Source organism: Thamnophis elegans, chromosome 15 (genome assembly GCF_009769535.1).
Source record: "Thamnophis elegans isolate rThaEle1 chromosome 15, rThaEle1.pri, whole genome shotgun sequence".
Lineage (NCBI taxonomy): Eukaryota > Metazoa > Chordata > Lepidosauria > Squamata > Colubridae > Thamnophis > Thamnophis elegans.
In genome coordinates, this window is record NC_045555.1 from 3,527,076 (window position 1) to 3,553,517 (window position 26,442).

Sequence of the window (26,442 nt, forward strand, 5' to 3'; positions counted from 1 at the left end):
GGAGCCATAGAGTCGCAGGGTTTGGAAGCCAGGAAAGAAACCTCCCCCTTTCCTCCCCACCTCAGTCACGTGCTTCGGAGAAGATTAAGGCACGAAAGGAAGAGGCGCCAACGGGGTGGGCGAGCAATAGGGACGGTAAGCGGAGAGGACCAATCTTAATCGAGTCTCGGCCGTCCAAGGAGGGCGGCCCGTCTCCTTGGCAACGGGAATGTTGAGGCGATGGCTGAGGCCGAGGATGAAGGCGACGCCTCAGGTAGGCCGCGGATGGCGGAGGCGGAGGCTTTGCGAGTGCGAGGCCGCGGAGCCTCCCTCAGGTAACGGGGATTTTGAAGGAAATTAAGCGAGAGGACCACCCAATGGAGGTTTCTGAGGAGATTCTCTGCTGGGGGGGGGGGGGGTGGCGGCGGCGGCGGCTGGCTGGGGAGAATGGGAATTGTAGTCCCTCGGGAGTGGAAGGTCTTGAGGGCGAACAAGTATATAGAGGTCATTACAGACAAGAGGTCGGATTCCAAAGCCTTATATCCCTCCACCCCGGTGCCCATGCTGGCTGGGGATGATGGAGGTTGTAGTCTCCCTGCCTGAGAAAGTGGAGGTGTATTTTAATGTGTTTTTGTCTTATTTATGAATTTCTAAACCGCTTCAGTATAAATACATAGATCGTTCACAAAGATGATGTACTGAGGTACTGGGCACCTCAGGTTTTCTTTATTTATTTAAATATTATTTTATTTAGTTTATTATTTAGTTTATTATTTTATTTACTTTATTCAATTTATTTAGTTTATTCATTTTATTTTAGTTTATTCATTTTATTTATTTTATTTATTTTATTTTAGTTTGTTTATGTATTTATTACTACTTTTATTTTTTTATTTGATTAATGTTAAATTGTTGAAATATTATTATTAAACAAATTTATATGCCCGCCACAGGCATATACTCATTATTAGATAATTGTTTTTTCACTCGGGATCTTTCTCAACTGTGTGAGAGGGAGAGAAAAGAAAAAGGTATTTCTGATCCTACTTTGCTTGTTGCAAGCACGTTATTATTTTTTTTAAGAAAGAGCCCCACCTATGTCATTTGGGGTGAGCTAAGAAATGGTGGGAAAAACAGACCAGAATGGGATAATTCATAAAAAAATATATGGGGGGGCGGTTGTGGTTTCTGGATTAAGTTTTAACAGTCAACGTTAAAATGACGTCATTTTGTTCTTTCTTTTTCTAGAGAGGCCTCAAAGGACTTCCTTGGCAACAGCCGAAAAACCAACACAACCCACAACGTCGGCTTTGTAAACCTAGGGAGGCGCCCGGCTCTTCACGGGGATGACCAGCAGAGAAAGTCATTGCTGCTTGAGGAAGAAAATGGTAAAGAGTGCTGGGTGGGACCCAGGTTCGAAGCCTCGTAGTTCCAGGGAGCGTGCAGAGTGACTTTGAACTTCGAGGCCTGCTGTCCCTCAGCCTCAGGAAGAGAGCCAAACGGCAGAGTGTTTCAAAACAAGCAAGATGGCGTCCACCATTTTGCTTGCTTTGATCTTCTTTGGACTGTACAGGTAGTCCTCGACTTATGACCACAATTGAGCCCACAATTTCTCTTGCTAAGCGAAATATTTGTAAGTAAATTTTGCCCCATTTTACGACCCTTCTTGCCACTGTTGTTAAGTGACTCACTGCAGTGGTTAAGTTAGTAGCATGGTTGTTAAGTGAGTCTGGCTTCCACGCTGACTTTATCTGTCAGAAGGTCGCAAAAGAGGATCACATGATCCCGGGGAGTCTGCATCCATCATAAATATGAGTCAGTTGCCAAGCCTTCAAATTTTGATCACATGATCAACGATCGTAAATGTAAAAAGCCGTCATGTCATTTTTTTTTCCGGTGCTGTTGTAACTTTTGGCTGGTCACTAACTGAATAGTTGCAAGTCGAGGACTACCTGTATTCCTAAACATCTTGGAGTCCTCCACCCCACACTTAAATCCATTTCTATCTCCCTCTTCACAGTCATTTTGGCTGCTTCCAAATCCACGTTTGTTTCTCCCTATTGGAAAAAAGAGGGAATGCTACAGGCAGCTTTTGAACTCAACACATGTCTCGTGTGTGTTCCTTAAAGACAGCAAAGAATAATAATTGCTTGTCATTTTGATTGAAATTTGGTCATGCTCATTATGGGCTGGTTTATGTTTTCGGTCTTCTAACTGCATGGATTCCCCCCCCCCTTTTCTCTTGACTCACTCTACGACAGGGGTCTTTACCATTGAAGACTTGGAAGAAAGCTTACGAAACCTGAAGGTTCAGGTGGATAGCTTAGCCTCCGGCCTAACTGTCCATCCAGATCGAGATTATACTTCTGCTCTGGAACACGTGGCTGACCCAAGTCCTTCAAGTTTCAAACAGCATCCATCAGGGTCACGCACTGAGACAGAATGGTTACTGAAAGAAAAGCATCTAACGAGATCATTAGATGATAATTTGATGGATTTGGCCATTCCAACCTTACATTCATCCCCACTAAACAAAACTTCAGGATTATTTGGCTCTATAAGTCAGAACTCTCCTGCCTTAGGGGATCTTTCTGCCCCATTGAAACTCGGGGCCCCTCATGTGATTGGCGTCAAGTCTTTGCTACCCCCCAAGATTCCAGTCCGAGCTTGCTTGCCGGAAAGATCCTCGTTCACATTCCGCAGAGGCCGTTCGCTTAGTCACTCTGAGGTTACCCGCTCCTGCTCCTTCTCTCCGGATGCCAAACGCCCATGCTGGCTCCGATCACGTTCTCAGTCTCCGAGGCCTATCTGGAGACCTACCTCGGCTAAGGCTAATGCCTGTGCCCAGCCTCCGCCTCAGCTGGGGAAGCCCAGGGGAATCAGAAAGAAAAGCATATCAAGCAGACAGTCGCGGTTGAGGTTCTTCAGGCCAGGAACATTAGCATCAAAATCCTGGACTTCCACCAAGGCAGTTGGACTGAGGACACCGAGGAACTCTTGGAGTCCTTACAGTTTGGCTTCTTCTGATATCTCCTCGCCCAGCGCAGAGGAGATCAATGAACGGTAAGAAGAAGCTTCTAAGCCTCCTGACCTAACATAATCACAATTACTATTATCATGTCAGAGTTCGTTCAGAAAAATCAAATCCAGGAAGCACACACAGATAACTGATTCAGCTGGATTCATTAACTTCTTTATATACATAATAACAGATGAATAAATGTACAATACCAATAGTAGATTCTTTCTACTGGTAGAAGTTACAAGCAGAACACAAGCAGGAGAGAACAGTTAGTTTCATTTCAGAGTTTCAGAGCAGACAGACAGGTTTAGACTAGTTTACTTCTCAGAGCAGCAGACTCAGAGCTTACAGACTAGTGTCAGTTTCAGTTCTCAGCTAAGCGACGCCCAGACTCCAAGCTTAAGTTTCTGTTTCCAGACGGCCCTCATTGGCTGACCCAGTTGCTATGCCTATTCATTGACTGATCTATTCTAGTCTATGAATATTCATACTCTGACATATCATAATACAGCAAACCATGGCCATAAAATGCCCTCTTCGGCCATTGTGAGACACATACTATCTATGGGCCGCCAGGTGGATCCAAACTGCATTTAAAGTTTTACTATGCCACAGGAACACTTGTTTCCTACCTTTTGCTGAGGCTGTTGCCATTAACCATTTAAAGCATCCCTTCTGCTTGCAGAGGCAGCCTTATGTCAATCTATGCCTCCCGTGGGCATAAGACTTGTCATTGGTTGTCTTCATGTCAATCTGCCTCCTATGTGCATAAGGCTTGTCATTGGTTGCTTTTTTGCATACATTATAGGCTTAATTAATGCTCTTGCCAAATCTTATATTTGAGGCTAATTTTCATCCGTGTTCTTGTAAGGTAGGTACTGATGAGTCAATATGAAATGCTTGCATTTACCTCTGTTCGTCTTTTGACTATTGTTTAAATTATTAAAAAGGGGCTGTTTTAAATAATCAGAATTGAGAACTATTGAGGAACATCTTGCTTCATAGTCGATGGTAGCTTCATTATCGTACCCTGAAGGAGCACTTTCCTGGGGTGGAATGATAATAAAAGTTGAGCCTCAGCTGAGCTCAAGAGATTATCTGAGAAAGAAACCAACTTCGAGGAGCCAAAGAGACAGAACAAGGCCAGGAATTAATATTTGTTATTATTTAATGCCCCCTGTTTCGGTTTGTTGGTTTTGTTAGAGTTTGTTTGTTGACCTACCATCTTACCCCAAGTTAATCCTGGGCGAGTTTTAAAAAATGTGGTATTTTTGGTGTCAGCTGCCTGTTGTTGTAACATTTATTTAATGTTTGTTATTGTAATTGTGTTTTCTTTTAGCTATGTATTCCATCCAGAGGTCCTCTAGAATTAGGCGGCTGATATGTTTTAAATAAATACCCTGTTTCCCTGAAAATAAGCCCTCCCCAAAAATATTGCCACACAGCAGCAGCCATGAGGTGACCACGCTCGCCGCCTCCTGAATCTCAAAAATAATGAGGCCTTTCCAAAAATAAGACCAAGTGCTTATTTCGGGGGTCAGAAAAAAATAAGACCCTGTCTTATTTTTGGGAAACACGGTAATAACAGGTGGACACAGTAGTGTGTTGAAATTTCAGCTCCCACAAACACAAAAGCCTTGTTCTAGGAAATTTCCCCAGCTTTATGACAAACAGCAAAATACTTAATTAGACCACAAAATCTTTTATTAGATCATTGTCCTGCCTGACAAAAACAGTGGTTTCTTGTACAGCTGTCCTGTGCTGCCCATAGACAATAAAATCAAGTTATATAGCGCGGTGTTTCTCGTAGAGGCCAGTTGACTTGGAGAAACTGCAAGACATTTAACATTTAATTATTATTATTATTATTATTTGGGGTTCAGCTTCCTGCAGACGCTTTCCGAAAGCACGATGGGGAGAGACCTGATTGAAATGTCTCCCTACCAGAAAGAGCTGGCTCGTCTCCGACTCGAGTGCCTGCGTGTGGAAGAGGGCTGGCTGTTGGAATTAAAGAGGCAGCAGGAATTGGAACGAACCCGTGGCCCCCGGCCCAAGTGGTGAGGACATGTTCTCCGAGTAGTGGTGGGGTTCAAATTTTTTTACTACTGGTTCTGTGGGCGTGGCTTTGTGGGCGTGGCAGGGGAAAGATACTGTAAAATCCCCATTCCTCCCCCAACCCACTAATCTGCTTTCCAGCTCCGTTCTCCTGATCAGAGCAACAAAAGATCAGCTGGGAGGCAGCGGGGGCGGGGCCAGCCTATCTGCCGGTTCTCCGAACTACTCAAACTCTCTACGACCGGTTCTCCAGAACCTGTCAGAACCAACTGAATAGCACGTCTGTCTCCGAGGCTTGGGCAGGGCCTATAAATTCTTTGGATCGGGTGCTGAGAGTAGATTCAGCAGGGCCAGGGGGAAATCTGGTGAGATTTGTTGCATCCATGAGATTTGGGACATATTAATCCAGGGGTTCCGTGGGCAATGTTCATTTGTAAGCAGAGAGCCCTCAGCGGCATGAATCCAAGCCCATTTCTCCTTCCTTCCTTGTGGGTTTTAGGTACGAAATGAGGGACTCTCAATTCCACTACGAAGCCCACAAGAACAACAAACTTCTAAGAAGCAGCCCAGAAATACAGTCGGTCTTCGATTATAGGGAGGCGCTAGCAAGAGCATCGAAAGAGTTCCAGCAGCAACAGAAGCCCACTCCCACCTCCCTCAGGGCCTACTGGTAAACAGCCTATGGAGACATTGGGCATCAGAGGAGATAGAAGAAAGGCAGGTTAGGATCAGCAGGGCTTTCCTCTGTTCCCAGTGAATAATGGCTTGTTTTTGGGGGGGAGACAGCGGTGTGATTCCGAGTGTCCAGTCCGGTCATTTGTATGCCTTCTTGATCACTCAGCTGATTTAAACTTTGAGAAGTGCCACAGGACAGGGTCTCTTTAGAAAATGAAATGAAAAGAGCAACAATTCCTTGCTAGAGAAAGAGGTAACCGGATATCCTGGTTTACTGGGGAGAATTAAGGCAAAGCATCGGACATCTCTTTCTCAAAGGCAATTGTTTTCTGACTTGGTGTGTACAGCTTTGATGTGTGTGCGTGTGTGCCTTTTTTCGAGACACAATTTGATTGTTACTGCCTGCAGTCTCAAACTAGTTTGGCAAAGGACATTCACTCAGGATTTTCTCTCGTTTGCTTTAATTTTTTGATTAGGATGGCACTGTGAATTAAAAAAAAATTGATTACTTATCAAAAAATCTTTGGCTCAAACAAAAAATTATATTACGCTAGAAGAAAAAATATGTACGTTTTCCATCTTTTATTGAATGCTTTGATACTTGGTTGCTTTCCTATTTCAGTGGTAGTTTTTAATATTTTTTTGAGGTTCGTTTAATTCTTAGACTTGCAAAGAGAAGATATCTAACCTGTTACTGACATGTCAGAGAGGTTCTAGATATATGTATCTTTTATTGAAGCAGTTTTATGGCTGGCCCACAAGCATTTTGGTATCGTCCTTGGTGAGTAACCGCAGAAACTATCTTGACATGGAATAAATCCAATCGGGATCAAAACTGTCCTCTTCCTAACAAGAATTACTCTATGATGAATTATCCTCATTGATCAGTCGTGCCTGTACCTTGAATTTTTGAGTGAAAAAACAAAGTTAATAGAGAAGATTCCTTTGAAATAGCTATTCGACCCAGCTTTCCCAAACTTCTTTGCACATTTACAGAATCTTTTATCCCTACGGATAATCCCTTATAACCTAATAGGATCGCAGTCCTGAGTACATAGGTTCCGAAACATTTGCATGTTATCCAGTTTCATACTTAACAATTTGCCGGTTGACCAGAAATTCCGTACTGGCTGAGGATGGATATCTTTCTTTGCCAATCAATTTTGTTTGTAGAAGCTTTCTTACCTAATTTTGCTAGCTCCTTCAATGGAATTGTATTTCTTTTTTATTATTACTGTTTTCAAACTTGGGAGGTTTCTAACTGGTCTTCTACATTCCTTGTACAGACATCATTACACCGACAATATCCTAGCAAGCCAATAAAAATATAGACCAGCCAATTAACAAATCTCTTCCCTCCCTTTTTAAACTTCTGCTACACACACACACACACACACACACACACACACACACACACTGATTGATGGCTGTTTACATACTTCTGTAGGCTTGATCTTTCCTGCCATGACACAGGATCTGACTGCCCTCAAGTACCCTGCAGGAAATTAAATCTCTCTTTCTTTCCCCAGTTTCTGCTCTCAAAAAAAAAAAAAAAAAAATCTCATGTCAACAGATCACGATGTTCCCGAGTCTCATTCCTTGAAAACGAACCGTGACTGCCATGGCATTCATTGCATTCGGTGGGACCGCATCCAACAGAGGGAGGGAAAAAATATTCAGAATTACTTGGCTCGTTTGTTCTCTGTTTAATTCACCTTATTTCAAAGGATACATGACAATGTTGCTGCTGGAGTAAGCTGAGGAGAGAGAATGGCTACTGCATTAGTAAAACGGTACATGAAAGAATTATGGAGAAAATGAAATGGTTTCCAACTGTCACGCGCACATTCTGAAGCAGGAATGAAAGCTTTTCGGGTTTCATTACAACTAGCGACAAGCCACAACATTACTTGCATTATTACAATTGTCCCTTTTTTAAAAAACAAACAAACACCTGTCTTCCTGTTAACTAGTTTGGGCTGAGAAATTTCACTGTTGTCTGGGCTAATTCAATTCTCATGCAGATGGAGGCTCCCACAATGAAACAGTTAAACAAAACATGCGTGGAAAATAAGCATTTCGGCTGAACTTCATCCTGAGGAGCTGGTGATCCAAGATGCAGTGATTTATGGTAGAGATTTTCTGGTTGTATATTTTAGGTTCACCATCTCCAGCTAGCTGCTCCACAAATCCATTGGAGTCCGCCTCCCAGGATGGTCAGGATAATACTGTATTATCCTGGCCCTAAGCTCCAATTGTCTGGCAGTGCTGTATAAACTGGTCAGGTTATGGTCATTTGCAAACTACTGGCCCCCAAAGGGCCGACACGGCTAGGGAACAGCGTCTCCGGCACCCATCACTTTACATAAAAAAGTGCTTCAGGTTGTGTCTTCTGAACTGTGCATGTGATTTTGCTGGATGGTCTCGGGTGTGAGGCAGCCCAGCCACCTCTCACATTTCCAGAAAAGTGCAATATTTCTTTTGCATAGGCCACTGTTCAATTCACCGATGGACCCAGCCACGTGTAATGCTCCCTCTCTACATTTGAACAATATACATTACCTTGTTGCCAAAGATGTTCTGAGCACCACAGCTACCCTTTGATATCTATCTTTATCTCTCTTTACCAGGTAATTGTCTCTAGTATCTATGGCGGGGGTGCTTCACTTTACTTCTCTAAATGGTTGCATTCTCTCCCCTCCCAAAAAAATTATTTTTGATGCCACCCAAAATAGACTGGGATGAAGCAAGTTCATTGGCCTATTAGTTTACTGTTCAGTAACTGTATCTGTCGATTTTATTCAGTCACATATTATGTCCTGCCATTGCCAAGCCCGTGGTCCTAATCCACCTAATTTCTTGGAATGTGGATCCTGGCCCCACAACTCAAAGGTTAACGTGAGCCTGAAGAAGAGTTTTACATCTTGGCAGTCTTTAACTATTTGCTTCCAAGGACAGAGCAAATGTGCATAAATAAAACAGGAAATATCCTTGGCTTTGCTCTCCGTTCTCCCTCCGTCTCAAGGAAATCTTTGGAATTCTATTATAGGTGCTTCATTCAATGACAACAGTGTTCAACAGATTTTGGGCCACCACCTTGGACAATAACCAAGGAATCATTTGGGATCTGCCTTGTGCTTCTAATTCCCCCCCCACACACACACACACCCATCCCAACCAAACTGCAATCACTTTTGAAGCAGAAGGACAGTTCTTAGAATTCAGAATGCAGATTAGAAGGTGAAGGGTCTCACTTGCAGGTGAGAAAGGAACCAAGATCTTTTGCTTATTCTCCTCCCATTTCATACAAAACACAAATAAATAACAATGCAAAAGAAGCTGGACTTGAGTCTTTCGCTGCCATTCCAAGGAAAGGAAAGGAAATTCCGTGAGCAAAAAGTCTTTTTTTCCCCCCTAGCAACATCCAATATCCCTGTGAAGCTGTTTTCTGTAACCGAGCCAAATTGGGGGGGGGGGGGGCTTTTGTAGGCAAGTCAGTTGCAAAAGAGAACAGGGTAGCCAGAGGTTAAAAAGACTTGGGGCTGTAGCCTCCCTCTTCCGGGGGTCCTGATAACTTTGTCCCAGGCTGTGTCCTTGTCTTCTGACCCACAAAAACTTAGTTCACAAATTCTCACGCTTTCTTCCGGCGCCTGTAGCTACCTGCGGCTGAAGCTGCGAAGAGAAAGAACCAAAGAATCAGCGTCCTATGGACAAATAAAGGTTGCCTCGCAAGTCTCTTATTTGCAGAATAAGCTGAAGCAGGAGAAAAGTTTGCAAGTAGCTATATATATATATATATAAAAAAGAAAAGAAAACGCGGGAAGTACGGTAGCATATTTCACGGGGAACTTTCCTGGGACAGCCACCAGGGGGAGCACGTTCCTTGCAAATTCCTTATCTGAATCTGAATTTCTTAATCTGCTCCATGCTGAATTGTGTGGCTGCGTTTGGGATTTAAAAAAAACAACAAACTTGTGCCATGTTTCTTCCTCCTGCTTAAAACTGGAAATGAAATTATCGGTTTTCTTCCTGGCACAACTAGAGACCTTCGGAAACAGAAGTCCCAATTTTCTTAGAAGAAAAAACTAAATTTCTCAGGCCACCTTACACTTATTCTAAGGAGCCATGGAAAAACATTGTCCTGACCTCCAAACCGTTGTCTTTCTTCCTCTCTGCTCTATTTGGTTAGAATATCTCTTTAAAAAATTCATTCAAATAGGCTCAGCAACCATAGAGCGTGTTTCCCCGAAAATAAGACAGGGTCTTATTTTCTTTTGACCCCTGAAATAAGCATTTGGCCTTATTTTCGGGGAGGCCTTATTATTTTAGAGGTAGGAGGTCCCTCAAACTTGGCCTGTGAATAAGCTGATCCAGAGAGGGCCGGAGGTTCTCTCTCTGTTTCTGGCACACACTTGCCAGCCTTACCGTCACTGGGCTTGCCGTTCTTTTTGTGGCCACCACTAAGAGAAGGGGCATGGTAGCTAGGGTTTGCGGCAGGTGCATGTGGGGCGCATGGGGCCTGTTTCCCCCTTTCCCCCCCAGGAAATGCCAGGGACCAGCTACGTATGCGTTTAAATATTTTAGGGGTGGGCTTATTTTAGCGCATGCACTCAAAAGCCCGATTTGGCTTATTATCCGGGGAGGTCTTATTTTCACGGTACAAGCAATGGTGCATTTTAAAAAATAGCAAGGACCCCTCCTCTCTCACATTGCAGCCTGCTTTGTCTACCCCTCCCTCAATCCTAGAGATACCAAGGTCAATCAATAGGCAACAGAACCTAAATTACTTCCTTTCCTGTGTCTCTTACCAGGCTGCCGATGGACCATTCGACACAGTCCTTTCCCAGGATGGGTTCTGTAGACAGGCTTCACACACACTTTGTTGTTGCTGCCAGGGGTCAGGTCTGACAGCAGAACGCTGTGGATCTGTGATGAGACGCTGAGGAGGGTTGAAGGGCCAGCTTGCCGCCGACACCGAACACGGTACCCCAACACATCTCCTCCTGCTGAATCCCAGGAGGCCTTTACAGAGCTGGGGCTCAGATCTTCAAAATGGAGGTGCTTTATTTTGTAGTAGTCTGTCCATTGGAGAAAAGGAAAGCAAAAAGAATGAGGATGATGCATGGGCCTTCTCCAGGCCGAAACAGGGAAAAGAAAATCACAATTGGTGCTGGGATTAGCCAAGCGGGCAACCTAGGAGGAAGTTAGGCGAGGGATGTTGGCAGTTGTAATACTAATCAAAAGAGAAAAATCCACCAGCTTTATTCTGCAGCTCTTTAGGATCCTAAGTGTGCCCAGTTCTTCTGTCAGAGTGTGCGCAATGTGATTATGTGAGACAACCCAGGAGCAAATACAGTAAACAGAGTTTTGTATTTAAATAGTGGTTTTATCTACAAAGGCTATATACATACACATACTTTAGTCAGATCTCAAACAATCAGCAATTACAGCACGAAAGCACACATGGAAGAAGAGATATGCCCCAACAGGGCCTCTTCTTATTACAGGCTCTTAAAGTGATATGAGCCCAAAAACCTTGCTGACTCATTCCTAGCATTACAGCATTGTAGCAGCTGGCCAGCTCTTAAATCATTACCCTGACATCTTCCCTCCCTCCTTCCTTCTTTCCTGCTCACCTTCCCGTGTGCAGGCTTTGGCTGAGAGGGCTTTCTCCTTGCCAGACTTATAAATGGCGGAGACCGTCACCAAGTAGCTGGTGTTGGCCAGGAGGTTTTCCAGGACGGTGCTATTGAGCCTCCCGTCCACCTCTTGCAGCTGGACCAAGTTGTCGTTCAGGGGGCCGTACATGACTTGATAGGCGGCCACGCTCTCGAGGATGGGAGACCAGCTGACCCGGAAGCTGTGGGGTTTGGACTCCGAGATAAGAATCTGGGCTGGGCTGACCACATCTGCGGAGAGAAGCAATGCAATAAAGTTAAAAAGGGAACCTGATCAAAGCGATCTGCAAAATAGGCGCTACCTGTATACAACAATTTTTACCGAAGACATTTTTCACCTGAGAAAAGGAGTACAAATGATAAAAAAGAAATAACACTGAACAGCTAAGAAGGAAAAATGCCTCCTGATCTTTCTGACAGCCCTTACAAATGTGCAGAATCCTTGACTTACGGCCGCAGTTGAGCCCAACATTTCTGTTGCTAAGCGAGACAGTTGTTAAAGTGAATCTTGCCCCATTTTACGACCTTTCATGCCACTGTTGTTAAGTGGATCGCCGCACTTGTTAAGTTAACCAGCACGCTTGTTAAGAGAATCTCGCTCAGAAAGTCGCAAAAAGTGATCACATGACCCCTGTTGCAGGAACTGGGTGTGTCTAGTTTAATGAAAAGAAGGACTAGGGGAGACATGATAGCAATCTTCCAATGTCTCAGGGGTTGCCACAAAGAAGAGGGAGTCAAACTATTCTCCAAGGCACCTGAGTGTAGAACAAGAAGCAATGGGTGGAAACTAATCAGGGAGAGAAGCAACTTAGAACTGAGGATAAATTTCCTGACAGTCAGAACAATTAATCAGTGGAACAGAATTTGCCTCCAGAAGTTGTGAATGCCCCAACACTGGAAGTCCTTAAGAAGATGTTGGATAGCCATTTGTCTGGAATAGTATACGGCTTTCTGCCTGGGCAGTGAGTTGGACTAGGAGACCTCCAAGGTCCCTTCCAACTCTGCTATTGTATTGTATGAGTCTTCTCCAGCACCAGAGTTCAAAGGCCTCCATTCTTTGGCGCTCAGCCTTCCTTATGGTCCAACCTTCACAGACGTCCATTGCAACTGGGAAAACCATCGCCTTGGCTAGACACACTTATGTTGGCAGGGTGATGTCTCTGCTTTTTAGGCTTCTGTCTAGATTTGCCATAGCTTCCCTCTCCTAGTTAATGCTAGTCAGATGTATCTTCTTAAAAATTAACACCGCCCCCCACGGGAAAATCCCCCCTCCCTTTTCTTACCTTCCAGAGTGGTGACCCTTGTGGTTTGTGGCGGGATGTATTTCTCATTGGATTCTGGGATGAGGACAACCTCATAGGTGGTTTGCGAGGCTAGCTGAGCCACCACAATGCTGGTATGGTCGCCAGTGAGTTGTCTGGATACTTTCCGCCGGGGTTCGCCACTCGGGGCGTACTCCAAAATGTAGTAGCCGGTGTCCTGCGTCAGAAGCTGGGGCCAAGTGAGGCGGAAACTGCTAGTGGAGACATCTGTGGCTCTGAGACGCTTGGCTTGGATGACGGCTGGAAGGAAAAGGAAGAAAACTCTTAGCTGTGTTCCTGCCGCACGATTAACTTAGATTAAGGTCTCCATACTTGGCAACTTTATGTTCTGACCGAGGCTTCCCAAGAGCCTGAAGCAAACTCTTTGTCCCGACAAAAACCCCTTTTATTGATTTACTGTGAATTCTGCTCATTCACATCCAGCCAAGTCTTTCAAGGGAGGATTTACGGCCACAAACCTTATCTGGCTTGGAGAGCTGCCAGACCGATCTCTGCAAAACTTGGCCAGGAGTCTCAAAGAGTCACAAACAACTTAAGTGAACTAATGGTCTCCTGCAAACTCCACTCCCCTTTCTCTACTCTTTTATTTTCTCTGGGAGGGGCTGTTCATCATCCACCAGTCCATTCACTCTTGGGTATCTAGTGCTTCCTTCCCTTTCTGAGGTCCGAGGGCCCTATAGCTTCTAGAAAAAGCATGTCCCTTGCGTGCAAACCAACAGAGCTAACTCCAGTTTTGGAACTTGCTGTGAAAAAAAAGGAACAAATTAGGAAGGACCGAAATGTAATCTGCATTATATGAAATATAGAAAGATGCTTTTAGAAAGCACGTGTTTATCTCTGATCTCGCCAGCAGATGGCAGCAAAGACAGCCGCTGCAAGGATGGGAAGCTTCCAAACTTCCCTCTTAGCCAAAAAATGTAAACATTAAACAAAATGCTAGAGTCTTACCATCATCTACCGGATTGAAATGTCTCCAAGTCCCAAATTAGATCTCCAAGGAAATACTTGTTAAGTGTGTAAGTCCCGTATTATGTATGTAGATTTATATAAGGCATGCCATCTGCGTAATCTTTCGTCCTATTTCTGATTTGTAGTTTTACTTGGTCTGAGTTTTAGACTTCCTTATAAGCCCCTGAAAGCAGATCCATATCCCCACAGAGAATTCAGCTGTACAGTGGGGTTTTAAAAAACAGCCACCAGATTGTTTAAATCTTGTTTAACCTCTTAGCCTTGTTTAAAGTACCAGGTTTGCAAGCAGCCCAACTTCGAGGGTTTGCTACAGAAGCATTGTTTTTATTTAACAAGCTACTTTCAGAAAGATCCATGGCACTCACTTGCAAGGAAGGAAGGGAGGGAGGGAGGGAAGGAAGGAAGGAAGGAAGGAAGGAAGGGAAGAAAGAAAGGAAAGGAAAGGAAGGAAAGAAGGAAAGGAAGGAATGTCCATCCGGGTTCAGCTCCAAGTGGGGAAAAAGACACTGGAAACATGGAGACTGCTTGGAAAGATGGTTTAATGGTGGACAGGATCACATGGCTTGAACTTCTGAACAGAAAAGGGGGATCCCATGTTTCCAGATGTTGGGTGAAGAAGAAAAAAGGGCTTGCTGAGTTTTTTCTACTCTCTGTTCGGCCCTACCTCTCTGTTTCCTGTTCCTATGTAAGAAATGTATTCAGATTGGTTATCAGACCCCCAGGGGCAGTGTATGTGTGTGTGTGTTAGCTAACTTTGTAGGTTGTGTGTCTTTTGAGTCCCAAGTTTGGTTGAGTTCCCAGATGCCACGTGGTGAGTTTCTGTAGAAGGCCAATCCTACCTTTGGTATGTACAGTAGACTAGCCCAGGCTTTAATGGCCCATTGACAAAGGGGGTGGGCTATTAAGAGTGAGTCTGTTTCCTAAAAACATGTTTCTCCATTTCTTATCCAGGGAAAATATAATATTATGCCTTTTCAATATTTCCCAGGATATTTCATTTTTCTAGGAGAGGGGTGGGTTTTAACTTCCTACAGAAGGAAGGAAGGAAAACCAAAACTATCTTGCGGCATTTGAAGGAGCCTTATTATCGGTTTACTATCAGATGTGCTTTTCTGTATTGCTATTTATTTATTTATTTGTCAACACGTACACGGTAACAGGTGTTAGTATGGACATGGACATTTTCACATGAGTTTGGTAGAAATGGATGGATATAAATAAGTATAACATGACCACGAACACATAAAATGAGTACATATCAATGGGGACAGTAGGGCAGGGACCTCTTAGGAAACGTGTGAGCTCCACAGTGGACAGTTTAAGGTTAAAGATATGGCACTGACCAATCTATTGCTGAAGTCGCATTTTCTGCAATCGAGTTTGGAGCGGTTTACTTTGAGTTTGTATCTATTGTTTGCCCGTGTATTATTGCGGTTGAAGTTGAAGTAGTCGTTGACAAGTAGGACTTTATAGCAGATAATTATTATAATTATTATAGCAGATAACTCTGCAGTGATTCTCTGGACTAACAGAAAGGCCACAAAATAAATGGTTTTTTTTTTCATCCACAGAAGAAGGAGGGGGAAACTTTCCCTCTTGCCAATGAACTGTTGCTTTTGGTTCCCACCAATATCTTTGGCAGCTAACCGCAGGAAAGTTAATGCCAATTAGCCATGGCCCCCGAAGTCCAAACCATAAAGCCAGTTTGGGGAGCTGGGAGGCCTCCGTGCCTTGAAAGCAAAATTATAGGTTTAGGATGAATTCGAATGACCTGCGTTTGTTTTGGATGAAGCTGTTGCTTCCCATCCTCCTGGCCTTCGCCTGGCCCAGAATATTCTAACCACATCCCGCAGGCCCTGGATTTGTAAGCTTCCCACCCAAAGAAGCAGGATGGGCTTAACATTTACTCAGGCCTGGTTGCTGAGAGCTCTCCAGGTCTGCACAGTTTAAAGCTTCAAAGTGCCAGGTTTGGCTCCCACCTCGGAAACAAACTGCGGTGGATCGCAGCACAACGCCCTTAGCCCAATTCGGTGTGCTGGATGAAGTCGAGTAGGAGACGGATGTTATCAAAGGCAATACAGGTAGTCCTCGACACACAACAGTTCATTTAGTGACTGCTCAAAGCTACAACAGCACTGGAAAAAACGTGATCAAAATTCAGATGCTGGTTCATATTTACAACGGTGCTCTGAGCTAAGCTGCTCAAGAGCCCGAAGAAAACTCCTGGTCCCGACAAAAACCCCTTTTATTAATTGACTGTGAATTCTGCTCATTCACATCCAGCAAAGTCTTTCAGGGGAGGATTTATGGTCACAGACCTTCTCTGGCTTGGAGAACTGCCAGGCCGAGATCTGCAAAACGTGGCAAGGTGTCTTGGAGAGTCACGAATCAATGAAGTGAACTAATGGTCTCTTGCAAACTCCACTCCCCTTTCGCTCCTCTTTTATTTCCTCTGGGAGGGGCCGTTCACTGTCCACCTATGGCCTTCCTCCCAAGTCAACCCCTGTTCTTTAGCTGTTCCCTTCATCTGGAAACTTACACTGGGAACAGGCTCCAGCTATTCTTCTGCCTCACTGATGTCTGACTCTGAAGGCAGCTGATAACTGGCATACGGCCCTGGCTCCCTCTCTGTCTCCGACGCAGAGCCCTCCTCAGAGCCTTCCCCAGACTCCAGGACTGGCCCATCTTCCTCCCCAACCTCCTCACTGTCCAACTCTGCTGCCATCTCTACAGGCCGCTGGCAGACAGTTGCCGTGTCCCAGGGAGTCACGTGATCCCCTTTTGCGACCTTCTGACAAGCAAAGTCAATTGGGAAGCCAGATTCACTTAACAACCGTGTTACTCACTTAACAACTGCCAAGGATTCCCCTAACAACTGTGGCAAGAAAGATCGTAAAACCAGGGTGGGGGGGAATAATCGCTTCACAACTGCCTCGTTTAAGCAACAGAAATTTTGGGCTGCATAAGTGGGGAGGACTTCCTAAACTCAACAACATCTGGAAGAGCTTAATGTTTCTTCACTCTGTAATAATGGGGTGAAATAGACTTCTTTTCTTTTCTCAACGTGGTTCTTGAGAAAAAATGGCAAGATCCATATCTGTGAAATGCTTTGGAGATGCCAAACATACCAACAACATTCCCATTAAACTTTAGCCTAAACGCGCAAAGCATCTGTTCGGAGACAAACTGCACGTGGCTCAAAGAAATAAAGTACAGCTGAAGAGATGTACTTCCCCCCAAAAAAAGTCATCTCAGAATTACAGAGAAGAAAATAAAAATGTCAAGCCGGAAGGAACTGCAAGAGAGGAAGGCCGAATCTTTTAAAAGAATTTGGATGAAGCCTTGCCAAATGTTTTGTTTTTTTTAACCGAGAGGAAAAAAAGAATAGAAAGGGAATGACGGTTGAAGAACGTGGAGCAGAAATAAGCTGGGGGAAAAAATACTTAGGAAGGCAGTCTTTCTCTCTTTGGAAGCTGGCATGGTCAGGCCGATTAGGAAAACGAATGGCTGCAAACACCTTCAACTGCAAGCCAGAAGGGTGAGATCACCCAGGGGAGTTACCGTGGCATAGAAAAGAGAACAGAACCCCCCCTCCCCAAAAGAGACCACAAGCCAGTAAGAAAAGGGAGGAGAACAGGGAAAACCCTGGGGAAAGGTTCCAGAAAAATAAACATGAATACTCTGAAGAAAAGATACTACAACCTTAAAAACAGGAAAAAATAAATTAGGAGAAAGGGGGGGGGGAGAAGAAAAATGATTAAAAGTGGAATGTGGGAGCACCCAAGAGAAAATGGATAAAAAGAGGAAGAAAGGGGGGGAAATAGTTAGTAGATTAAAGGGAATAGTAGTATGATTGATGTTGTGGCCCAGCAGGACCCATTGGAGTTGCCACCAGACTCCGACAGTGAGGGGCCCTATGAGTCGGCTCTGGACCCTGGACAGGGTTCTGACTCCAAGCAGGGCACAGAGAGGCTGGTTGGCCACCAGGGGGCACCTGAGCCTTGGACCAGTGGGGAGGAGAAAAGGGAGAGTGAGCCAGACGACAGTAGTGAGTTGTTCCTGGATGCACGCCATCGAAGAGCTAATAGGCGTCAGGAATAGTTGCGCAGTTACAGGAGGTAATTGCACTCAGCTGGTGGTCATTAGGCTCCTCTCCAGACTATAAAAAGGCTACTTGTATTTGGTTTATTTGTATGCTCCTGTGTGCACATGCTCCTCTTTGCAGAAGTCAACACAGGATCGAATGTCGGAGAACTTTGTATGAGTTTGGCAGGCTGGATTGCTGCCAAGCCTTATCTGTGTTTATTGCTGCCCAAGCTTGTCTGTGCCGGGTTGCTGCCAAGGACCTGTTTGTCTGTTAATTAAATGCCGTAATTTATCTCTGGCTCGGAGTGTGTTTTGGTGTGGAACGAGGGGGTCAGAACAGATTGGTATTGTTATAAAAACTAATTAAGAAATAAAGAAATTATAGTGTATTGTTAATTGTAAAAAACATTGAAAGAAATGCTCTCTGTGTCAAAACGTAACCAGGGGTGGGTTTCAACATTTTTTACTACCGGTTTGGTGGGCGTGGCATGTGATTGACTGGGAGTGGCCAACTTGATGTCACTCATGCACACTCAGTCACATGACCCCCTCACCAAGCCATGCCCACTGAAACGGTGGTGAGCCACGCCCAGCCTCGCCGGAGCTAAGGGAGTGCCTGCAAACTACCCAGTAAGAAAAACAGTTTTGTCCTCCTTGACCCCCAGGAACATTCTGCAGGCTTCAGCAGAGCTGGGGGAAGGGAAAAAGACCCCCATTTTTCACCCATTTTTTTCAAAAACGGAGACATTTTTGCCTTTCCCCAGTCCTGCTGAAGCCTGCACAGTGCTTCTGGAGTCTGGGGGAAGGCAAAAACGCCTCCATTTTTTTATAAACAGCCCATCTCTGGGACCTCTCTGGGCCTGACATGCACACACCATTATAAAAAAAGGGGGGGGGGAATTACATTTTTTCAATGAAGATTGTTCTGCACATGTGCAGAACAGAAAATAAAGATGGTGACGTCCAGGATAGAAACGGTACGGTCATTTGTCCAGCTGAGTTACTACCTATTCAGTCAAACTGGTCCGAAGCGGTAGGAACCCACTTCTGAACGTAACTAGGGGGGAGATAGATATAGATATAGATATAGATATAGATATAGATATAGATATAGATATAGATATAGATAGATAGATAGATAGATAGATAGATAGATAGATAGATAGATAGATAGATAGATAGATAGATCTTATAGTAAAATAGACCAATAGAGAAATATGAAGTGATAATTTGGTGTACTTTTTGAAGATACACTTATTAAGAAAAAACGAGTATTAAAAATGGGAAAAAATCTCTCTCTCTCTCTCTCTGTTTCTCTGTCTCCCTCTCTTTCTCTCTCTGTATCTCTCTCTGTGTCTCTGTCTCTCTGTGTCTCTCTTTGTGTGTGTCTCTCTGTCTGTCCCTCTGTGTCCCTCTTTCTGTCTGTGTGTCTATGTGTGTGTGTGTCTCTCTGTCTCTGTGTCTCTATCTCTCTCTCTGTCTCTCTGTCTCTGTGTCTCTATCTCTCTCTCTGTCTCTGTCTCTGCCTCTCACTGTTTGTGTGTCTCTCTCTCTGTGTCTCTCCCTCTCCCTCTCTGTCTCTCCCCTCTCCCTCTGAGCGCTGCTTTTGGCCCCTAAGCCTTGGTGTGATCAGCCTACCCAACGAGATCCCGCATTCCAGAGGGGATGGGCAGGCGGTTGGGTCTCCACAGTTCCTCCAAAGGCTGCCAGCGCTCCATTGGCAGATGTGAGGCATTCAAGGGAAAGACAGAGAAACAATGCCCTTCTGTGCTACTACAAAGGGCGCCTTTGACAAAGATCTCATACGATGTGATATTGCAGGGCCATTTCTGGGCCTCTTCCCGAGTTGCCAAGTTTTCCAGCCCCGGAGCCCAGATTCCAGCCTTCCATCGCTTTGTGCCCTTCAAAATGTACATATGGGAACTGGCTGGAGTCGGGAAAAACCACAGCCTTGGGACAGAAAAGGAGAGTGCTCAGCTGTCTTGGATCCAAGTGGAGAATCCGAGAGGAACCTCCCCGAGGGCCTGTTCCCTGATGCGATGAGAACTATAGTTTTATCTTTTTAAGATAGCTACATCAACTACATAGTGAAAGGGCCTGTTTGGGTTCTAAACTGGGCTCTGAATATGAGACAATGACCAACGCAACATTGGGATTTGTGCTGGCCACGAGGCAGCCGAAAGCTTTTGAGGCTGTGGAACAGCCAAGTGCAAGTCGAGTTTAATGAAAAGAAGGACTAGGGGTTGACGCGATAGCAGTAGTCCAATATTTGAGGGGCTGCCCCAAAGAAGAGGGAGTCAAGCTATTTTCCAAAGCACCTCAGGTTAGGACAAGAAGCAACGGATGGAAACTAATCAAGGAGAGAAGCAACCTAGAACTAAGGAGGAATTTCCTGACAGTGTGGACAATTAACCTGTGAAAAGGCTTGCCTTCAGAAGTTGTGTATCACTGGGATAGACTGGACAGCCGTTGGTCCAGAATGGTATACAGTGCTCATGGACTCGAAGACCCCCAAGATCTCTTTCCATTCTGTCATTCTGTAAGCCATGGATTTTAATGGTGGCTGATAAAACCAATAATAACATTCTGTAAAGGTAAAGGTTCTCCTCACAAATATGTGCTAGTCGTTCCCGAATCTAGGGGGCGGTGCTCATCCCCATTTCAAAGCCAAAGAGCCAGCGCTGTCCGAAGACGTCTCCGTGGTCATGTAGCCGGCATGACTCAACGCCGAAGGCGCACGGAGTGCTGTTCCCTTCCCACCAAAGGTGGTTCCTATTTTTTTACTTGCATTTTTATGAGCTTTCGAAGTGCTTGGTTGGCGGAAGCTGGGACAAATCACGGGAGCTCACTCCGTTATGCTGTGCTAGGGATTCAAATTGCTGAACCACCGACCTTTCTGACTGACAAGCTCAGCGTCTTAGCCACTGAGCCACCTCGTCCCTAACGACCACATTCTGTACTCCCATATAAACTTCCTTTGGTCAGGAGGAGAGAATGTCGTACTGCAGGCTACGTCTGCTGACTGCTGGCTGCCAGCAGTTCGATTCTCAACAGCTCAGGGTCATCTCAGTCTTCCATCCTTCTATCTATCTATCTATCTATCTATCTATCTATCTATCTATCTATCTATCTATCTATCTATCTATCTATCTATCTACCTACCTACCTACCTACCTACCTACCTACCTACCTACCTACCTACCTACCTACCTACCTATCTATCTCTGGTTAGAGTGCAGTACTGCAGGCTACTTCTGCTGATTGCCAGCTGCCTGCAATTTGGCAGATCAAATCTCACCAGGCTCAAAGTTGACTCAACCTTCCATCCTTCCGAGGTGGGTAAAATGAGGACCTGGATTGTTGAGGGCAAGAGGCTGTAAACCGCTTAGAGAGGGCTGTGAAGCACTGTGAAGTGGTATATACATCTAAGGGCTATTGCTATTCCACCCCAATACCTGCGATGGAGTCCTGCAGCTCCTTGGTGATGAGGCCCAGGTCATCCACATCGACAAAGTGCAGATGCTTCTCCGGCGGTTGGCTGGCAGCAGCCGAGAGCTCCAAGTAGTTGCCCCTCCCCGTGCTGACGATGAAGACGGTGACCCCCATGTCTTTCAGAAGCTGCATGGGCTGGGCCGCGTCATCCTTGGAGAAGCCATCCGTCACCCACACCAGCACTTTGGGGACGTTGGGGCGGGCCCCCGCTTCGGCCGTGAAGAGCTTCTCCTTGGCGAAGGAAATGGTTTGGCCGGTATTGGTGTCCCCCATCCTCTGCTGGATGTTGCGGATGGCATGCTGGACGGCGTCGGTGGAGGAATGCTGGTCAAAGGGGAACTCCAGGATGGGCGTGGTACTGATGTGGACGATGCCGGTCTGGACATCGCGAGGCCCAAAGGCGAACGGGAGAAGCAGCTCAGCAATGAACTCCTTGATCCGGGAGAATTCGTAGGAGGAGACGCTGCCGGAGCTGTCCAACAGGAAGAGGAGATCCCCCTCCAAATCAGGAAGGGTGGGTTGAAGACCTGGGAAACGGGTGGGAAAGAACCAGGAATGTCACTTCATCAGGATGAAAGGAACCTTCTCTTCCCTCCAGGAGGAAGGAGACCTTAATAGGTTCAAGGTAAACATTCCCCCCGGACATATGTGCTAGTCGTTCCTGACTCTAGGGGGCAGTGCTTATCTCCGTTTCAAAGCCGAAGAGCCAGCACTGTCCGAAGACGTCTCCGTGATCATGTAGCCGGCATGACTCAACTCCCGAAGGCGCACAGAATGCTGTTCCCTTTCCACCAAAGGTGGTTCCTATTTTTTTACATGCATTTTTACGTGCTTTCGAATTGCTAGGTTGGAACAAGTAATGAGAGCTCACTTCGTTATGCGGTGCTAGGGATTCGAACCGCTGAACTGCTGAAATTTCTGATTGACAAGCTCAGCGTCTTAGCCGCTGAGCCACCGTGTTCTTATAATAGGTTCAAATCAGGTGGAACCCTAAAATCAATCAACCCCTAAAGTCCACTCAGATAAAACCAAACTGGACATTTTAGTACCGGGCGAAGGTCACTCAATAAACTGAGCTTGCTTTCGATGTCTTCATAGCTATTTTTGCCACTCTCTGAGATTTTATTTCATTTTGGGGGGTTTTGTTTTAACTTAAACAACCTTAGATCTTTCTTTGGAGAGGTCTGTGGAAATTCTCAAAAGGGAAGCGGTGACTCAGTGGCTAAGACACTGAGCTTGTCGATTCGGCGGTTCGAATCCCTAGCACCACGTAACGGAGTGAGCTCCCGTGACTTGTCCCAGCTTCTGCCAACCTAGCAGTTCGAAATCAAAAATGCAAGTAGAAAAATAGGAGCCACCTTTGGTGGGAAGGGAACAGCGTTCCATGCGGCTTCGGGAGTTGAGTCATGGCGGCCACATGACCACGGAGACGTTTTCGGACAGCGCTGGCTCTTCGGCTTTGAAATGGAGATGAGCACCGCCCCCTAGAGTCAGAACAACAATCACATATGTGCAAGGGGAACCTTTCCCTTTTTATGGAGATTCTCAGTCCTCCAGGTCATGGTTGTCCCAAAAGGTGCTTTTTGAAGAGGCAACTGGACTTTCTGATTTTTCTTTGAAGACGTTTCTCTTCTCCTTCAAGAAGCTTCTTCAGCTGAGAGCTGAAGAAGCTTCTTGGATGAGAAGCGAAAGGTCTTCAAAGCAAAAAAAAAACCCTCGGAAAGTCCAGTCTCCTCTTGAAAAAAGCACCTTTGGTTTTCTTTGGAGACTTCCCCATCCACCTACTGCATTTCTCTTCTTTTCCATTCCTCCCCTGATCCCCTTTCCTTTCCCTGCCTCCTCTTTTTCGGTTCTAAACTCCACTTCTGGTTCTGATTACGGCGAGAGCTACTGTGGGAGCAGCTCCGGATGCTGAAACAAACAAGCCAACTAATGGGTTTGCTTCTGCAAATGCAGACACAGATCTCTGGCAGCGGAAAAAGGGGGAAACGCATCCAAGATGGGACGAGATGTCCCCTTTTCGCCTGCTGAGAATTGGCCTCCCTTATTCTCTGGCCTCCCAAAATGCTAATCTGGGTTTTGGAGATCAGAGAACTCCTCTCCCCCCCACCCCCCAGTTTGGACTCTGAATTGGGGGCGGGGAGGCACCGATACTTCAGACCCATGCAGGGTTTACAAATTGCTACCACCAAGAGAATGGAAACCTTCCCAGTAGCACATGATGGAAATCAGATGTTCCCCTGCTATAGCAGTCTGCTCCCTGCTTGGGGAAATATACCCCCCTCCTCTCAACCACGCTGCCCGGGCCACGTTTTGCCAGTTATATTCAATTTCCCCCAGTTACGGCACACCCTTGGACATCCGGTAAGACATTAAGGTAGCTCTGCCACTGTTCTGACTGAGGCTTCCCGAGAGCATGAAGCAAACTCCTGGGCCCAACAAAAAACCCTTTTATTAAATGACTGTGAATTCTGCTCATTCACCTCCAGCAAAGTTTTTCAAGGGAGGATTTACAGTCACAGACCTTATCTGGCTAGGAGAGCTGCCAGGCTGATATCTGCAGAATTTGGCCAGGAGTCTCGGAGAGTCATGAGCCAATGAAGTGAACTAATTGTCTCCTGCGAACTCCACTCTCCTTTCGCTCCTATTTTATTTCCCCTGGGAGGGGCCACTCATCGTCCACCTGTGGTCTTACTCCCAAGTCGATCCTGTTTCCTTTGTCTGGCCACTCTGCGCATGCGCACACTGGGAACAGGCTCCAGCTGTTCTTCTGCCTCAGTGATGTCTGACTCTGAAGGCAGCTGATGACTGGCATACGGCCCTGGCCCCCTCTCTGCCTCCGACACAGGGCCTTCATCAGAGCCTTCCACAGACTCCAGGACTGGCCCATCTTCCTCCCCAACCTCCTCACTGTCCAAATATTCTGGCTGCTGGCGGGCCACAACACCTTGCAGGGAAGTCAGAGAAGGCCGGGAGATAAGACCATGACACATCAGGGAACTGACCGATTAAAGTCTCTTCTCTCTTTTTTTGCACAATGAAGGAAAAGCGCAGGAATGACCAATTTCAGTATTTGGCAACACACTTCCCGGTCTGTTTTCACACACTGCCGGAGGCAAGAAATGTGCTGGGTAGGGCTTGGAAGATCATCTGTCAGGAAATGCCAGGCTGAATGTGGTTTTTGGATCCCTTCTGGAATTGGGTGCAAGGTGGGTAAATGTGGGGGGGGGGGGAGAACCGAGTACGTGGCCTCCCTACTCCAGCGGCCCCAGCTGAACTGAGCACCCATCCCCTTTATTCTGAGTCTGAACAGTCACGTAAAACGACGCTTTGCAGAATGAGAGGCGGGACAGGCACCCAAAAGGAGGGCTTCTGATTGAACGGTGTGTGTGATGTCTGGCAGGACTCAGGGGTGGAGCTTCAAGAGGGAAACTCGGATCATCCCATCTTTTCTGGCTCTTTCTGAGTGTCATGCCCACCTCCTCAATCCGTTGCCCTCCAGGTATCTGGGATAGATGAAAAGCAACGGATGGAAACTAACCAAGGACCGGTCAAAGTTACAATAGCACTGAAAAAAGTGGCCATTTTTAACACTTATATGACCCATGAAGCATCCCCATGGAGTCAAACTATTTTCCAAAGCACCTGAAGGCAGGAGAAGAAGCAATGGGTGGAAACTAATCAAGGAGAGAAGCAACTTAGAACTAAGGAGAAACTTCCTGACTGTGAGAACAATTAATCAGTGGAACAGAAGTTGCCTCCAGATGTTGTGAATGCCCCAACACTGGAAGTCTTTAAGAAGATGCTGGATAGCCATTTGTCTGAAGTGGTGTAGGGTCTCCTGCCTAGGCAGAGGGTTGGGCTAGAAGACCTCCAAGGCCCCTTCCTGCTGCTGTGGCCTAGAGGTGGAGCTCTCGCCTCAGTATTTGGAGGTTGTGAGTTCGATCCTAGGTAGAGGTGTAGGGCCTCCCACTTGGACAGAGGGTTGACTAGATCACTGATGGCAAACCTTTTTGGCACCGGGTGCCCAAACTCCATGTGCATGCGTCGGAGTGCTGGAAATTCGAAGACCAGCTGGCCAGAGCGCATGCACGTGCCACCCTGCTGGTCTTCGGGTTTCCGGCACACGCATGGACACTGCCCAGCTGGTCTTGGCATGCCTGTTTTTTTGCCATTTTTCAGGCTGTTCTCTGGCTGTTTTTTGGTCCAAAAGCGGCCTGAGAATGGCCTGTTTTTTGGGTGTTTTTCAGGGCGTTTTCCGGGACTCCGGTGCCCACGAAGACCAGCTGACCACACCAGAAACTAGAAGAGCAACTGGCGACAGGGCATGTGCCCACAGAGAGGGCTCTGTGTGCCTGAGGTCATCCAGTCCCATGATGCCATATGTTCCATATGTTCCGTAAGTGCCATAGGTTTACCATCATGGGACTAGATGACCTTCACGGTCCTTTCCAACTTGGTTCATCTGTTAATATACTTACACAGCAACAGACTCAGATTAAACAACCCCCCCACCCCCCCACCCCCAAAAGAATGCAGGGATGGAAGGAGGGGAGTTGTGCTGGGTCAACAGAAGGTTGGCCGAAGGCTGGCCATAAAGAAAACCTTTAAACCTCAGTGGGGACCCGCAGCTTAAGTCTTGTTTTGCAACCGTGAAGGAGGAAGAATAAATAGAAGCAGACACAGCAGAAACGTTTCACAAGTGAAAAGCAAAAGAAAAGGGATGTTCTTGTCTCATCCCATCATTTTGCCGAATTACCCATCTTTTCTAGGCCAGCTACATTGATTACTTTTCGGCTGATGAACTTCATTGGTCTTCCGGCGATAAAATTGTGGTGTTTTTTTCCCCACATAGTTAACTTCAAAGCCGCTGCCAAGGAATTACACTTGTTAATGTGGCGGGGGGAGTGGGGGATTCATCCTGATGGCTGGTTTTGTTTTTTTCCATCGCATCATCATCATTGGGATTTTTATTTGGACAGAGGAAGGAAATCAAACCCCCCCTGCTTGGAAAGGTTTGCTCCTGCTTTTCCTGCTAATAACACAAGGGAAAAGGCAAAGGTTCCCCTCACACATATGTGCTAGCCGTTCCTGACCCTAGGGGGCAGTGCTCATCTCCGTTTCAAAGCCGAAGAGTCAGTGCTGTCCAAAGACGTCTCCGTGG

At 46.0% G+C, this 26,442-nt stretch overlaps 2 protein-coding genes across 2 annotated transcripts in view; one reads left to right on the top strand and one right to left on the bottom strand.

The window, feature by feature from the left end:
• Positions 1 to 65: 65 nt before the first annotated feature.
• LOC116518584 lies at positions 66 to 7,528 on the top strand. Its single transcript, XM_032232086.1, has 5 exons — positions 66 to 314; positions 1,228 to 1,367; positions 2,241 to 3,042; positions 4,885 to 5,058; positions 5,556 to 7,528. The coding sequence occupies exons 1-5, from the start codon at positions 220 to 222 to the stop codon at positions 5,728 to 5,730; spliced, it is 1,386 nt and encodes a 461-aa protein (XP_032087977.1). The 5' UTR covers positions 66 to 219; the 3' UTR covers positions 5,731 to 7,528.
• An 85-nt stretch (positions 7,529 to 7,613) lies between these two features.
• The window catches only part of LOC116518583 (von Willebrand factor A domain-containing protein 1-like), a 30,970-nt gene continuing 12,141 nt past the window's right edge, over positions 7,614 to 26,442 (bottom strand). Inside the window, exons 2-6 of the mRNA XM_032232085.1 lie at positions 21,242 to 21,805; positions 12,693 to 12,971; positions 11,368 to 11,640; positions 10,540 to 10,809; positions 7,614 to 9,403 (exon numbers count right to left, since the gene is read on the bottom strand). Of these exons, the coding sequence (XP_032087976.1) occupies positions 9,363 to 9,403; positions 10,540 to 10,809; positions 11,368 to 11,640; positions 12,693 to 12,971; positions 21,242 to 21,805 (1,427 nt within the window). The 3' untranslated portion in view covers positions 7,614 to 9,362. The remainder of the gene's footprint in view (positions 9,404 to 10,539; positions 10,810 to 11,367; positions 11,641 to 12,692; positions 12,972 to 21,241; positions 21,806 to 26,442) is intronic.

Excerpts from the sequence above, each read along its gene's own strand:
- LOC116518584 (XM_032232086.1), top strand. The coding sequence starts at position 220 with ATGGCTGAGGCCGAGGATGAAGGCGACGCCTCAGGTAGGCCGCGGATG. Across the intron at positions 315-1,227 it reads GGCCGCGGAGCCTCCCTCAG|AGAGGCCTCAAAGGACTTCC; the intron begins GTAACGGGGATT and ends TTCTTTTTCTAG. Across the intron at positions 5,059-5,555 it reads CGTGGCCCCCGGCCCAAGTG|GTACGAAATGAGGGACTCTC; the intron begins GTGAGGACATGT and ends TGTGGGTTTTAG.